A 15,501-nucleotide genomic window follows, 5' to 3' on the forward strand; every position below is an offset into this window, starting at 1 on the left:
CCTCCCCACATTGCCGACTCATGTTCATCTTGGAGTCAATAATGACTCCCAGATCCTTTTCCACCTCCGTGCTGACAAGAGGGGAGTTCCCCAGCCTGTATGTATGGTGCCGATTGTTCCTCCCCAGGTGCATCACCTTACACTTGTCTGTGTTAAACCCCATCCTATTCTCCTCTGCCCATCCTTGTAACCTATCTAGGTCCAACTGTAATTTGTTCAAGTTCAAGCAACCCTGTCACCATTTTGAAGTGTGGGGATGCTGATACACACACAGGAGGCTGCTGGAGCACAGTAATTACTCAAGAGTAATTGAGATTAATCAAGAGTCTCCTCTGATGCGTTGTAATTACAGCACATCAGAGCAGTCTCTGCACTTGTGTATAGGCACCCAGTGTGTCTACAATTAATGGCCTATTGTATTTGTCATGATAAGGAACATTTTTGCTAAAGTGATGATAAGATGCTGATGATAGACTGCCTTAAATCCCTCAGGCATAGAAGTTAGTAGGTTTCCTTAGCTCAAATGCAATATTCAGAAACATTTTATGTACATTTATAACACTTACATACTATAACAAGTGGCTCAGCTACTTTAAACTGTTTTGAGCAATCAACTAATGACTCTTAGTGGTTTAAACATGTTTATGACAATATTTTAGCTCTCAGATAAAAATGTTGAGGAACTTACAGTAAGGCTGTCTGGCAGTACCATCTGACAGGAAGAAAAAGAACAGATAGAGGTATATATAACCCTCATTCTATAATAGAATTGCCAACTGGAGATGTGCATAAAGGTCAAGGAAAACATATGGATTATATGATTTCCTGACAGACCAGAAGAGCTTAATTATGGCTGCTCTGCTTCAGTAGATAAATGTGCAATTTCATGCTTTACTGTGCATACCCATTAGTCTGGAAAGGTCTTTTGGAGGAATTTTTTTTTCAATCTGCCAATACATTTTTATGGAGCACTGGGAGCAAACAGGGAAAACTAAATCCTGAAAATAACATTAATTATTACACTTTAAAACAGGTATTTATACCATCCAGAACATGTTTCTATTCATCAGAAAATCACCCTAAAAAGACTCAATAATCTTGTAGGTAAAGCACTGGGGAGGGACTCAACAAATCTGGGTTCAGTTTCCTGGATTCACTACAGGTTTTCTGTATGACTTTGGACATTGTTTCCTAAACTGTAAATTGAAGGTGTCGTGGGCAGGCTGTGAGGACTGATGGTCATAGTCATATACCCATAATTTCTAGGAAACTAATTTTTCCTCCACTCCCCAGCCCCACCTTCACACACCACCATTACAATAACAGGCCTTTACCATTTATCACGTAACAGGACTGCAAGGTTGCAGAGGAAATTCTAATAATTTTATTGTCGGTCCTTCACCAAACTGGAAAGTGTTCTTGAGTAATGTTAATTGTGGTTGTCACAATTAACCCACAATAGTCTTAGGGGTCTGTAGAATGTCATGCATGTTTCCTTAAATTAGGTTTAATGACACAGTGCATTTCGTGTCTATAAACAGCTAAAGATAAGTTGCGTCTAATTTTGTTATTTGTATTTTTGCATGAGTTATAATGTTTGAAAGAGGTATGCTTCTATACGCTTGGATGTTAGCCAGTCAAAGAGGGCAGATGAGACTTCAGATGGGACAAATGATACTCACACCGAGAGGATCAATGCCCAATGGTTGGGAGAAGTAAACACTTAGAATTTATATTTGCATAGCTATGCATATTGGATGTCAGTTTGAGGCCTAACCCAGACAGGGAAATTTGCCTTTTAATAGTATTTGATTAGAACTTGGAAGACTGGACTAATAATCTTTGTCTGAAAGGATGCAAATATCTTGGTTATAATTAGATCAGGAGAGACTTTTAGTTTTGTGATACACACACACACACACACACACACACACACTTGGGGGAGAGGGGCAAAAAGTTATATGCGTAGTATGGACTCCCCAAGAAACCACTGGATGCTGTATGTAAATGGCCAGAAAAGAAACCAAACTTATGCCCAGGAAACTTTAGAGAAAATCTTGTTCTCAAGGCAAAGCTTAAGATGCATTAGTCCCCCAGCAACTTAACTCAGCAAGGCAAGCTGACAGTCTGGGAGAGGGCCTGATTTTGAGATTAGGGAAGCTGCATTCTTAAGGCTAAGATGCAGGGATAAGGTAAAATCATTGTTCTATTACTTGCTTTTGTTTGTTTATTCATACATCTCCAGCTTTATCTCAACATATTGTCAATGACTTCTTACATTTATTCTTGTTTTTATAATAATAAACTTTTTGCTATCTTTTATAAGTTGCTTATTGTCAGGGTGTGATTTCAGAGTGTTTGACCATATAGGCTGGCCCCTTCTCTGGAAGGGAGGATCCAGCATTTCTAACCACTACGGTGTGGTTATTCTAGCTGGCAAAATTCCCTCTGCTAAACAGCTGGCAAGACCTGGGTGAGACAGGTAAGGCTGAGGTGCCACAGGCAGGGAATTGATCCCTGACAAATCTGAGCTATTTTGCAGTGGTCAAACAGCAGAGGGCAGGGAGGGATTTGGGGCTGAAGGCCCCACTGTGAGAATGCCCTGGGAATGCATCTCAAAGGCACATCTGACCGCATTTGAGTTCAGGGTGTATTATAATGCTGACTCTTGGAAACAGCTATGCTATGTTGTTTCTTACTAATTTAGCTTTAAAATTACCTAACCTTGATCATAATTGGGTTGGGCAAGCTTTTGGGCACAGTTTTTCTAATGTCTCTCCCAACTATACTTCTCAACTGTACCTGTTTTCAGGTGCAAATAATATACTAAGCAATGCAGAGAAAATGTTAACTCACTTCTGAGTTGAGATCTGTGTGACAGGGGCAAACTCCCAGGCTTGGTTCTAGTACTGGCCTGTCACCTGTCTATGGGGAAACAGCCTGCCTTAATTATTTAACAACAAGGCATGGCAGGAAAGTAAGATGCCAGTTAGGTGGGAGGCTGCCCTTTGAGCACCCTGATGTTAATGGATGGCACATACACGCTCCAACCTTTCCTTTATGTGATCCATGCCTCGCAGATGACATCCAGTATGTTAATACTGCTCTAGGTTGCAGCCAGGTCAAATTCAGACCTTCAGAACGCCTCTCATATACTGCCCTGTTTGGGCTTCACTCACTCTGCCTCTCCTCTCACAAGGGCCTCTGTCACTCCACCTCTCTCTCACAGGGCCCTCTAACATACTGCCCTTCCTTGGGCCTCATGCACCTTGCCCTGCTCCCTTGAGCAGATCCCGTTGGCCTTCAAGCTTGTCCTTACACTCCTTGAGTAGCCCTGGCTCAGCCTGTTGGGTCCCTTCCTTGGCCCTCATCTGAGCACTGACTGCTCGATTAACCAAACACCAGGCTGACTCTGGCTCTAGCAAGTCACTGGGCAACTCATCAGTCTCATCCCATCCTTGTGTCCAACACTCCGCGCCTTACACTGGGGCCCTGGGATCTTACATCCCGCGCCTTACACTGGGGCCCTGGGATCTTACACCCCTTTAGGCTCAGGTGCCTCTACACAGCATGCCTGGCCCACCTCTCCAGGGTCCAACACCCCTGTAGGGCTTAGGTGCTTCTGTAAGCATGCCTGCCCCCTTTCCCCCCCACAGTGGCCCACTGGATGGGGTGAGGGTTGAGATGATTAATGCACCCCTACTTGCCTTTCACTGGGGAGGTTAGCAGTCCTGGTATTTGAATGACACTGCCCTGCCTCCAGGCCTTGCTACCCAGCAGGGTGCAGTTTTAGACCATGTCCAGGACTCGGAGATTCCTCTGTCCCCTTAGCTCCTGCCCTTACCTCCAAGATGTTCCTGGAACAGTAGCTCAGCCCAGTGACATTACTCCCTTGCTGGCTGGCAGCAAACTTCTGCCTCAGTCCTGAGAGCTGGGCTCTAAAATGGCCACCCTAATTAAGCATCTGCCAGATGCCTTCTCCAGCCCTTAAAGAGATGGAGCGCAGAAGCTGTTCTGTTGCATCTGTTGTGCCAGCAATCTCAAATATTTGAACTGGGTGAGAAATGACTTTTCTATTTGGTGAAGTTTTTACACACTGCCCCTCTGTCCACTCCCAGCACCACTCCAGGACACACACATGGGTGAAACTATAAAAACTTTATTTTCTGTACCAAACCCACCCCCATCCCTCTCTCTACCCCCTCAACAAACACAGTAAATGTTCATGTGTAGATGTACCCGCAACGTACTAGGCATTATACAAGCCTAGAATAGGGCAGAGCTTCTGCTCCAAAGAGTCTGGGCTCAACGACATAACAAAGGGATAGAAATAGAGAAACAGAATAAATATACAAGTAAATAGATTGGAAGGTGCTTCATCAAGTTATGATTACAAAGCATTCAGTTTTGTATTTTCTTCATCTACTTCAGCAGCTTTGTCTATATTTTCAACATCATCACTATCGTCTTCTGTCTTCTGAAGAGAGAAGAGAGAGACATAAACAGCCTCTTTGTTTAATCATATATATACCCAATAAAGCTGAGAGGGTAAATTAGTCCTAAAGTCCATATGTACTTGGCTTTCCTTATGAGACTATCATCACCGTAGTCCATTACAGATTGAAATGAGACTACCATGCCGTTCCAAAGAAGAGACTGGCAATTTGCAATTGCCTCAGAGCTAGACAGGCTCTTGAACTGGTACCACAGAATTGAAGGCTTCCTTATTATGTCAAGAAAAGTGTGGCCTCTAATTTTGATTGCCTAATACAAGACACCCGGGGTCAGACAAACTGAGTAAATTCAACTAAAATCAATGGGCACTGATACACATGCCCAGCACCTGCTCGGATGCATTCTAATTAGGACATGTTGAAGCAGACTCAATTAATCTAATTAATTGAATTAGCATGCTCCAGCAATCTTGGCATCAAGTGTATGCAATGCCTCTGTGGTTCAAAATGCCGGTCATTAAACAAATTTTAGTTAAAGCGCCCCTGCTGCTGTTTTGAAGAACGGGATGCTGAATACATAAAGCACTGTGGGCACTTTATTTAGAGCAGCTCCCAAGAACTGCTCTACCTAAAATGCTCCACCACCCACCCTGGAGCACATGTAAAGATGCCCACCTCTACCCAGTCCCCTCCATGGTAGGAGGAAGCAACAGTTAATGCTGAATCTCTTTTTCTGCAGGGTTGTCAGCACTTCAGAATGCCTTATCTCCGATCTCAAATGTTTTAAATAAAATGTATTAGTAGAACTGCAGCAATAGATCAAGAAAGAACATGAGAATATAGATAGAACTCTGTTTTCTTGTTTTTTGGCTTTCAGTTAGTTTCACAATACCTGATTAATTGATAAGCTTCAAATCCATCATTTTAATAACAGCATCCATCATCATATATCAGCACTTTTTGTGTCCGACTCCCCAAAAATCAGCTTCTTGGACAACTATTTTATTACTGAGATACATATCTAAATCCCTTCTTATTTCCTTTTCAAAGAGTCAGGCACCATTTGGTTTAAAAAATAAGAGCTTATATAAAAGTTTCCCAGGTTTTTGTTTTCTCAGTGTGGTTCTCTGTGGGCATATCTATACATTCCTCTTTTAAGCAGGCCTAGACTAAAATCACCATTTAAAAAACATATTAAGGGCGCATGTCTACATGTGCGTGCCCTTAATGCACCCTAAAATGATGATTAAAGGCCATGTGAGCCTAAATTTGATACCTGCTTTATGCGGGTATAAAATTTAGGCACAGATAGCCAAGTCGCATTAGCACATGTGTAGATGTGCTAATGTGCATTAATGCAGTGTGGTGTTAATGTGACTTAGCTATTCATGCCTACATTTAATGCGCATTTAATGCTCACCTAAATTGCCTTAATGTGCCTTAAGCAAAGGAGCATTAAGTTTAGGCACTGAAATACACTTTAAGCTACCAAGCACATAGAGTAGGGGTGGCCAATTATTTTCGGCAGAGGGCTGCTTACTGAGTTTTGGCAAGCCATCAAGGACTGCATGACAGGCAGCCAGGGGCAGATAAATATTAATTTTCTAAATTTTTAGGGGCCCCACAAGCTGGATAGAATGGCCTGGCAAGCCACATTTTGCCCAACCCTGACATAAAGCATATAATTGAAGATAATGGTTCCAAACACTATGTATATGCTTACGTACTTTTCTGTGTTAAGAACTTAATTCTTCCCTGCACTCTATTTCTTGGCTTCATTCTGATCTTTTATGATATTTAGGACTCTCTCTTGTTTCCACTGAAGTAAATGGAAGCACAATTTAGGGCTTGTCCTCTAATTTTTGCCCTTTTTATAAAGAAAGGTTTGCTTAAATGAGTGCAGTCTTCATTAGCCTGATAAATGTATGATTTTTTTTGTGATCATGGACAATGGATGTTTTGAATTAATCATTAGTAGAAATGTGAAAGAAATTGCTAATATCTGTTTGACAAAGACCTTATTTTCTCATGATGGTTTCAAAATCTAAAATCTAATTCAAGTGGCACTAGATGAGCCTTTTTATTTTGTACTAACTGGAACCTCCCATCAAATGGATTTTTTGTGTGTTAACAGATTAGGGCAGAATATTATGACAGTGATTTCTGAAGAAAACAGTAACATTGCTTAGTTGTGGGTTCAGTGTTGTTCTGATAATAACACTGAGCTCTCATGCCACGTATTTATTCCTTCAGTTCCTGAAAGAATTTAAAAAGGAAGTATATTATCCCATTTTACAGATGGGGTGACTGATGTACAGTAAGATGAAGGGGTCTGGTCAAGGTCAAAGAGTTATTTTCAGCAGGAAGCATAATCCAGGCCTCCTGCCTTCCAGCCAGTCCCTCAGCTCCTGAGTTACTCTTCCCAGATAAGTGTGCGTGAGGATTGTGAAACCATTGTTTCAGTATTCGTTGCATATATAAGCCAATCCCTACCTTTAACTGCATGCTAAAATCTGATGAGGTGTAAAGAGTACTGATTATTAGGCAATGTTACATTTAGCCCTTTTTCCTTCAGTCCCAATGAAGGAGGCAAGGAGAACAGATGTGGAGGGGAGGAGGCAACAGCATCATGGATCCTAAGGTAAATTCATCCTAACATGATGTCATTCTTCTGTTTACGTACAGCTCTTAAAATGTTTTCCAGACCTATTGTGTAGCTCAGTTGTACTGTCTGCCTAATTTAGATTGAAAGTCCCCTGGTTCAAGGGCCATATCTTTCTCTGTGTTTTGTTCAGTACCAAGCAACTAATAATAAATAACAATAAAATAATTTAAGATCATAAAGTCACATATGCACGAGTGTAAATCACACAGTAATAAGGCTTTAACATTTTCAAAGGAGGTTGCATGATTCATGTGTCAGATGGAAGTTTGCAGATGAAATATGTCCTAATAAGTATTTAACAAACAAAGCTTGGAGCCAAAACTCTTGGGTTCTTTTTCCTCAGCAATACCAACATTCTATTGTTTGACCTATAGCAAAAGCATTGCTTCTTTATTTGGATAAAACAGGATCCACCAACTCACCATGGATGACCCAGCAAGGAAATAAAAAATAAATAAATAAATAAATAAAAATCAGTATTTAAAAAATAGATGGCCAGGCCTGAGAATTTAAAATATTGGTGTATAAAGGAGGAGTGGGTGTTTTGCAAAATGACTTTGTCCCCACTGACCTCCATTTATTGAATAATCACTATGCAGTTTTCATTCAGGGAAGTCACCCACCGAAGACATTGGGAACAGTAAACCTGGATCCTGCTTATATGTAGGATGTTGGTAGTGCAGCAAATATGATAGTTCCAGCTCAACTCAACTGATTTCTGGAAAGATTTGACTTTGGGTGGAATGGAGATAAGGGGATGTAACAGGAGTACCTCTACTAGAGTCTTTCTATCAGTGGTTCCACCCTCCTGTTATGGGCCAACCGCCTGCCTACTCACCTGCCATGCCTTGATCTTAATTGATTAATTAAGAGATGTAATTAGCTGGAGGCTGCCCAAAGTTTTTGCCCCAGTGCCAGGGGGCACTATTTGCAGCTCCTTTTCCTCCCCTACACCGCAGCCCAAGCCTCGCAGATGGTACTGACAGGATTTTGATCTGGACCCTGCTGTAATTTGGCCCTCTCCTTGACTTTCCTGGGCTTCCACCGCCCTGTCTCATCCCGTGCCTTCCTGGTACTCTGCCACCCCTCTCGCCCTGGGGCTTCTTGCTGCCCCCTTTCACCCTGGGGCTGGGGCCAGTGCACCCCAAAAATGCCATGCCCTCTCTCTGGCACCAGGGTCCCCACACTACCGTGGAACCCCTGTGAGGCCTCCTCCAACCCCTAATAGCCTCACTTGGTCCTCCAGATTTATGAAACTACAAATAAAAACTCAAGCCCCTGGGCTATAATGAAAAGTCTCATTCAATCCCTACCAGGGAATTCTCCACCCATAACAGCAGGCAGGAACTGCTTGGGCCATCAGGCTTCTCCACTCTGCTTGCCCTGGCAGAGCTCCTTCTCGCATGGCTGCCAGCGGAGCACTGCCCTCCTAGTCTCACTCCTGGGGTTTATATGTGCCAGGCCCTGCCCCTTCCTGTCAGCTGACTCCCCAGCGGTTGCCCTAGCAACCAGCACCTGTGACCCTGGCTGCCCTGGTAACTAGCAGCTGGGTTTCCCACTCACTGCTAGGGCTCTATCCCTAGCTGTTCCTGCTTTAAGGAGCAGGGCACCTGCGTGCTCTGCAACAGGGGACTTTACATTTTGGTCTGTGAACAAGTAGGCCAAAGCTGCTGTGATGATGGGCAGGATGCATATACATTTGTTTTAGTGTTCTTGAAAAAAATCTTCAGATCCTGCCCTCCTCTTCCCTCTTCAGGGTACTTCCCCAGAACTAATGAGGCTTCCAATAAACAATTCCTTAAAACCAATGGAGATTTTTCTTTCTAACAAGACTCCACAGACCCCAGCATTTATTTAGTAGTCTTTACGTTTTTTTCTAAAAAGATAAATAAAGCCAACACAAATATGTTTTTCTTCGAATAAATTGAAAAGTTTATTGGAACAGGTTTATACTGTACATTTTAAATGAGCAATATTTCATCATTTGTTGAAACTATTTTTTTCTTCTTCCTGTTTTCATTAGTGGATGAAAATCTTGACCAAACATTAAGTCCAGAAAAAGTATTTTTGTACCGGTATCAAAAAACAACTTTAAACATGAGGACTTTTTTCCTATGTGAAAATTAAGCAAAAAACTCCAAAACAAAACAAGACTCAAAATAATCACAAAAAGTTTAAAATCTCAAATGTGCAGGTTTATCAAAACAGTCACAAGAACTACATAGCATTTGTGAAATATAGTTACACTGGAAATCCTCCAAATTTAATCACAGATGTTGTAATGTATGTAAAACAAACTAGAAGATTATCATTTTGACTCATGATTGGCTTTTATTTTTACACTGTTCATTAATCACATTACTTCCATTAACAATTTATTCTTCTGTCTTGTATTTTTAATGCAAACCATGATAGAAAAAAATAATTCAGGCTAATGCACTTAGTCAAAACAAAGAAAGTGCAGCAAGTTCCTTTTATAATAAATGCTTCATATGGAAAGATAAATAACAAAAAATAAAAATGAATTAAAGTGCCCTAATATGAAACCATTTCAATTTTAAACATTTGCAATTTATGCATTTAAAAAGTGAAATATGCATTTGCTCAAAATCTAAACAGTGTGAGGTGTGCATATTTTGTGTGTATGTGTATACATATGCATAAGCACATACATACATACATACATACATACACATGTGTAATTATATTATACATGAATGTATGTTCCATAATTAAAACATAACTTTTGGATCAAAAATATAACCATAGGTGTACACAGATTTACCCATTATCACATGGGACCTTATGCATAACAGCTGTGAACAGAAGGGAGCTTGGTCTATTAAATATAAACCATTTTATCAATGTCCTCTTTTTTATTTAAAAAATAATTGCTCTTTTAGAACCCTTAAGTGCAGTAGATTGGAATGGGAGTTGTTCTGGTGGATTTTAAGTTGAGTGAATCCTTTGAAGTGTCCAAACTCTGGGTTGGGCTTCTGTTGTTGGTAAAAGAAGTCTGTCTTCCTCTGGTGCTGTTAGAATCTTCTTTATTGAGTGGGTGCTTTATTTTTTGACAGCAAGGGAAGCCTTGTACTAAAGGAAAACATTTACTAAAGGACAAACCTTTACTAAAGGCTTGTACTAAATGAAAACTAAATAAAAGCAGGATTTGCCCCCACAATCCAGGCCTACAGTCCATACACAACGGAAGATTTGCATGACTACAGACTGCAGGACTGGAATCTTAAAACAAACAATTGCAGCCACTCTCGGTTATTATTGGAGAGTCCAGCAGAGGGCAACAAGAATAGTTAGGAGGCTGGGGAACATGACTTATGAGGAGAGGCTGAGGCAACTGGGCTTCTTTAGTCTAGAGAAGAGAAGACTGAGAGGGGATTTAATAGCAGCCTTCAGCTATCTGAAGGGTGTTTACAAAGAAAATGGTGCTAGACTGTTCTCAGTGGTGGAAGATTACAGAACAAGGAGCAATGATCTCAAGTTGTAGCAAGAGAAGTTTAGGTTAGATATTAGAAAACACTTTTTCATGAGGAAGGTAGTAACATACTGGAACAGGTTACCCAGAGAAGTTGTGGAAACTCCATCTTAGGAGGTTTTTATTTAAGATCTGGTTAGACAAAGCCTTGACTGGGATGATATAGTTGGGGATGGTCCTGCTTTGATCAGGAGGTTGGACTAGATGACCTCCTGAGGTCCCTTCCAACCCTAATTTTTCTATGATTCAATACTGTTTGGAAAGGTAATGGGATAGGAATGGTTACATTTCTCTTCCTATGTTAAAGTAGTGTTGCAATCTAAATTGCTTCTAGGCCAACATGTTAGTACTAGTTCTTGCGGAAACAAATAAAAGATAACATTAACTCTGTTTAGAAAATAATGGCCACTGGTGTTCCTTCTGTATCAGGTGCCTAACACTGGCATAACTAGGGCTAGGCAAACAGGGCAACTGCCCTGATGCTGACTTGGTAGCATAAGGAAGCTGAAAAAACCAGCTGCTGCTGGCAGCCAGGTGATTGTGAAGCAACCAAAAGTCATCCTCTGACTGACTCTGTACCCCAGGCACCCATCTGTATCCCTACACTACTAGTGCACAAGTTCTACTTTCCTTTATGTCATTAATGTTTTTCAGAAAAATAATTTATAGCCTTCCTTTACAGCAGTGCAAGAGAGTTTATTTAGCAATATAATACCTTTCATTTTTATGGTTACCTTTAGAGCTCCTTGTTAACAGTATTAGTGCCTTTGACCAGTTTAAAGTGCTATGCTGTTTAAGAGTCATAAGGGCTGCAATAGTCACAAGTGCTGATACTTTTCTGTTCTGTGGTCAATGGCTCAAGTTGGAATGGAAGTTGTTCTGGTGGATTTTAAGTTGAGTGAATCCTTCAAAGTGTCCAAACTCTGGGTTGGGCTTCTGTTGTTGGTAAAAGAAGTCTGTCTTCCTCTGGTGCTGTTAGAATCTTCTTTATTGAGTGGGTGCTTTATTTTTCGACAGCAAGGGAAGCCTTGCATACAGTCTTGCAGGAGGTGACCGCTAAAGAACATGTAGATCCATGGATTGCAACAACTATTCAGGCTGGCCAACAAAGCAGTTACTGTAACTGCGGTGTTTTCAGAATCTATTGGGGGAAAAAAGAGTTAACTTAGTAACAAAAGAATGGCAGCAGTTTCTTCACCATTTTGATTATTTTATGTTAACTGCTGAACAAATGTATGAAGGAAAAGCAGTCCTTGAACTAAGCAGTGACTAATATTTAAACTCAGCAAAAAGGGTGCAATCCAGAAAGACCTTACCCAAGTAAAACTCCACTGAAGCCAATAGAACACCTGTGTGAACAAAGATGAAGGACTTCTGGTATGGGATCTAAGGGCCAGGAAAGCACTTGAGTACACAATAAACTTTATAGTCAATAAAGTGTGCACAGACCTGCTCCCATAAATATTCAACATGTGTTGGCATCTTAATTCCCAAGCCTGAAGTCCTTACTAAATTTATATTCAGACATTTGCCTACATATTTTCCTCCAAAAGTTTCATGCTGTGTGATCCAAAGCCTACTGAAATCAATAAAAAGATTCACATGACTCTAAATTGAACACAACTTTTAATGGTAGAGATCAAAGCCCTGAAAGAAAAATCTAAAATATTATGTCATAGAAAAAAAATTCTCCTCCTCCTTTTACTGAATTAAATTGTTACGTGCTTTCAAGAATATTCAGTTGTAAGTAGCTTTTCTTTGTAATTATCAAAGCTCTACAAGGATACATTTGCTGTGTTAAGTACTTCCACAAAATGAATTAAAATGTCTCAGATAGAAATTTTAAATAGTTTTCTCATTTTGAAATGAGACTTGTACTATTAGTTTCCCTCAATGCTTCATTTCTATTTCTATATGAACATCTATATATGCATTGTCATTTGTGGCTTCACTGCATGTTTCTTATGAAATGAAAGCTCTTGCTGAGACTCTAGGGGCTGAAATACTATCTGAAGCTTGCAATCTCACACACTTTACATATTCTTATATTTACATAATGTATACATGCACACATACATCACAGAGAAATTGCTTCCAGAATTTTATTCACAAGAATGGCATTACATCTTCTGTGCTATTTCTGAAATGGATTAATTAAGTTAAAAATGCACATTCCTGGAGCTTGGAAGTTTAGGGAACTCTTTATTGATGGTTCCAATAAATGCAGATATTTCAATCTTGACATTACTTGAAAAAAATCACAAAGAAACAGCAATAGTTTCTTTCACAGAAAGCTTCTTCATTACAAATAGTAGTCACACATCTTCTGAAAGCTTTCATAAAGTATTTGACTTAGTACTTTTTAAGCTGAAGATGTTTTTGATCACTTGGCTGTGGGGAAAAAAAATCCCAGCAGAATTACGTGCAAAATTCCTTTTTTAATGTTTGTTGAACAGTAGAAATATTGCAAGCCAAACATTTAAGTGAGCACTAAACCTTTAAACAAGCAAACAAAAGTGTGGACAGCCTCCCTGATTACTGCAAAGGAATATCAAGTGTTAGGGTGTTTTTAAGCCTCTCTCATAGACACTGGATGTTGGCTACAGCCAAGGATGGTGACTGACTGGGATGTGCCAATGTTCCTGCTGGAATTAAAGCTAGAGGTTCCTAGCCAGAGGGTCTCCACTCAGGGTCAGACTGATCATCGTATTTGGTCAGGAAGGAATTTTACCCATGGTCACATTGGTATGGGCTGTGGGGGTTTTTGCCTTCCTTTGTAGTGGGGAATGGGGGCCTCTACTCTGGTACTCTTGGGCATATATTGGCAATGGTTCATAGAAGCAGGACCTTGGCTGCTGTGATTCCCCTGCTTTACCTGTGGCAGATTAGAGTGTTAGGTCTGTGTTGTATCAGGGGTGATGGTAGAAGTTTAAAATAGATGATGGACTGTATGGGATGATTTAAATAGGGCTGGTCCTGCCTCAGATAGGGGACTGGACTAGATCAGTGGTTCCTATCCTTTTTTATACCAGGACCCATTTGTGAACATTAATGGCCAGTCCTCACCTAGTGCCCTTCACTCTTGACCAGCTGTCCCCTGTCCCCAGGCCCCCAGTGTATAGGGAATGGGGGCCCCAAGCAGCTTCTTGCAGGCTGGAGGTCTGTCAGCCTGCAAAGGGAAAAGCCATGGTTTCCTGCATTTTTCTCCTTTAAAGGAGAATCCATTTTTAAAGTTTGTTCATGATCCTTTCACATATTCTTGTGACTCATTTTTGGGTCTCAACGCATAGGTTGAGAAATACTAAGCGAGATGACCTCTGGAGGTCCCTTCCAGCCCTGCTTCTGTATGAATCTATGAAGTGATACCAGCAGCTTGGAAACTGCAGGCTTGCAAAAAAGAAACGCATCTACAACGATTTAGGAAAACTTGGCAGGAAAAATGTTTATAGGCTTCAGACAAGCACTCTGGTAAATAAAAGCTGCTAGGAGGCCCTCTTTATGCCTGGGCAAGGATTTGAGTACTCAGCTGCATCTTTCCTGTTCACGTGATGACACCTGATCTCTTGCTGCAGCTTCACTCAAGGGGGAGCTGCAAGCTAGCTCCCCCTTGATGCCTAGCAGCAGAGCTGGGTCGGGCAGTAGAAAGCTCCACGGCAGCTTTCAGCTGAGAATGGGATCCCGCACACCCCGGTGCTCACTGTTGATTGAGATGGGATCCCCCATCCCTCCCCAAATTACCTATTTATTTCGAGACCTGCTGAAGAGCCTCTTGCATTGGCAGATTTCTCTGCTGTGTCCCAACCAGCAGGGGCAACAGAAGGGAGCCGAGCCTCTGGTGCTCTTTCCCGTTTCCCCTCTTTCAGCAGCAAACTTGGGGACAGCCATCCCGAGAGCATCCTGCACCCAGCACCACTCATCCAGCGGCCAGCAGGAGCACAGCTCCCCGTCCGCTGCTCCTCCCAGGCCATCTGACAGGGGTGCAGCAGGGAGACCCCGGGCCTCGATTCCCCCCCAGAACCAGCCCTGCGGATGCCCAGGGGAGGGCGGGCGGGGGCTGCCCCTGCCCCTCCGTTGGTTGCAGCGACCCCGGGAGCGCCCCAGCCCTGCACCTACCGACCCACTCGAAGTGCTGGTCCCAGACGGACCACATCTGGATGGTGAAGAAGGGCGCCCAGCACACCACGTAGGCCGACACGATGACGAAGGTCATCTTCACCGTGCGGATCTTGGCCCGCGAGATGCTCTTGACGCTGCTGACGCAGGGGAAGCCCACCCCCGCGCCCGCCCTCGCCCCGGGCCCCGGCGGCCGCGTCTTGCCCCGCACGTTGCTCCAGATGCGGGAGCAGATGAAGCCGTAGCAGGTGGCCAGGACCAGCACGGGGGCCACGAAGATGCCGCCTGTGATCCACGTGACGTAGGCGCGGGACCCCCAGGGCGTGACGAAGTGCGCCCAGCAGTCGTAGACCCCGCTGCGCACCTCGCTGAGCGAGAAGATGAAGTACTGCGGCGTGCTGAGCACGAAGCTGAGCGCCCAGGCCGCCGCCACCATGCCCCGCGAGCGCCGGGCCGGCTGGCGCAGCGTGCGCAGGGGGTGGCACACGGCCAGGTAGCGGTCGGCCGTCATGGCCACCAGCACGTAGGCCGAGGCGAACATGCCGAAGACCTGCAGGTGCTTCACCACGCGGCACAGCCCGTCGGGGCCGCGGAAGCGGTACGTCACGTCCCAGCACAGCTGCGGCAGCACCTGGAAGAAGGCCACGGCCAGGTCGGCCAGGCTCAGGTGCCGGATGAAGAGGTGCATGCGCGAGGCCGGCCGCGCCGAGCGCCGCAGCGCCAGCAGCACCGCGCCGTTGCCCAGCACGGCCGCGCCGAAGGCCAGCGCCAGCACC

At 43.1% G+C, this 15,501-nt stretch overlaps 1 protein-coding gene across 1 annotated transcript; it reads right to left on the reverse strand.

Moving 5' to 3' along the window:
• Nucleotides 1-11,287: 11,287 nt before the first annotated feature.
• Nucleotides 11,288-15,495, reverse strand: AVPR1A (arginine vasopressin receptor 1A). The gene is made up of 2 exons (XM_019514649.1): nt 14,726-15,495; nt 11,288-11,753 (listed from the first exon to the last, which is right to left on the reverse strand). The coding sequence occupies exons 1-2, from the start codon at nt 15,411-15,413 to the stop codon at nt 11,470-11,472; spliced, it is 972 nt and encodes a 323-aa protein (XP_019370194.1). The 5' UTR covers nt 15,414-15,495; the 3' UTR covers nt 11,288-11,469.
• Between the last annotated feature and the right edge of the window lie 6 nt (nt 15,496-15,501).

Source organism: Gavialis gangeticus, unplaced genomic scaffold (genome assembly GCF_001723915.1).
Source record: "Gavialis gangeticus isolate Ggan-Ray unplaced genomic scaffold, GavGan_comp1, whole genome shotgun sequence".
NCBI classification, from domain to species: Eukaryota; Metazoa; Chordata; order Crocodylia; family Gavialidae; genus Gavialis; species Gavialis gangeticus.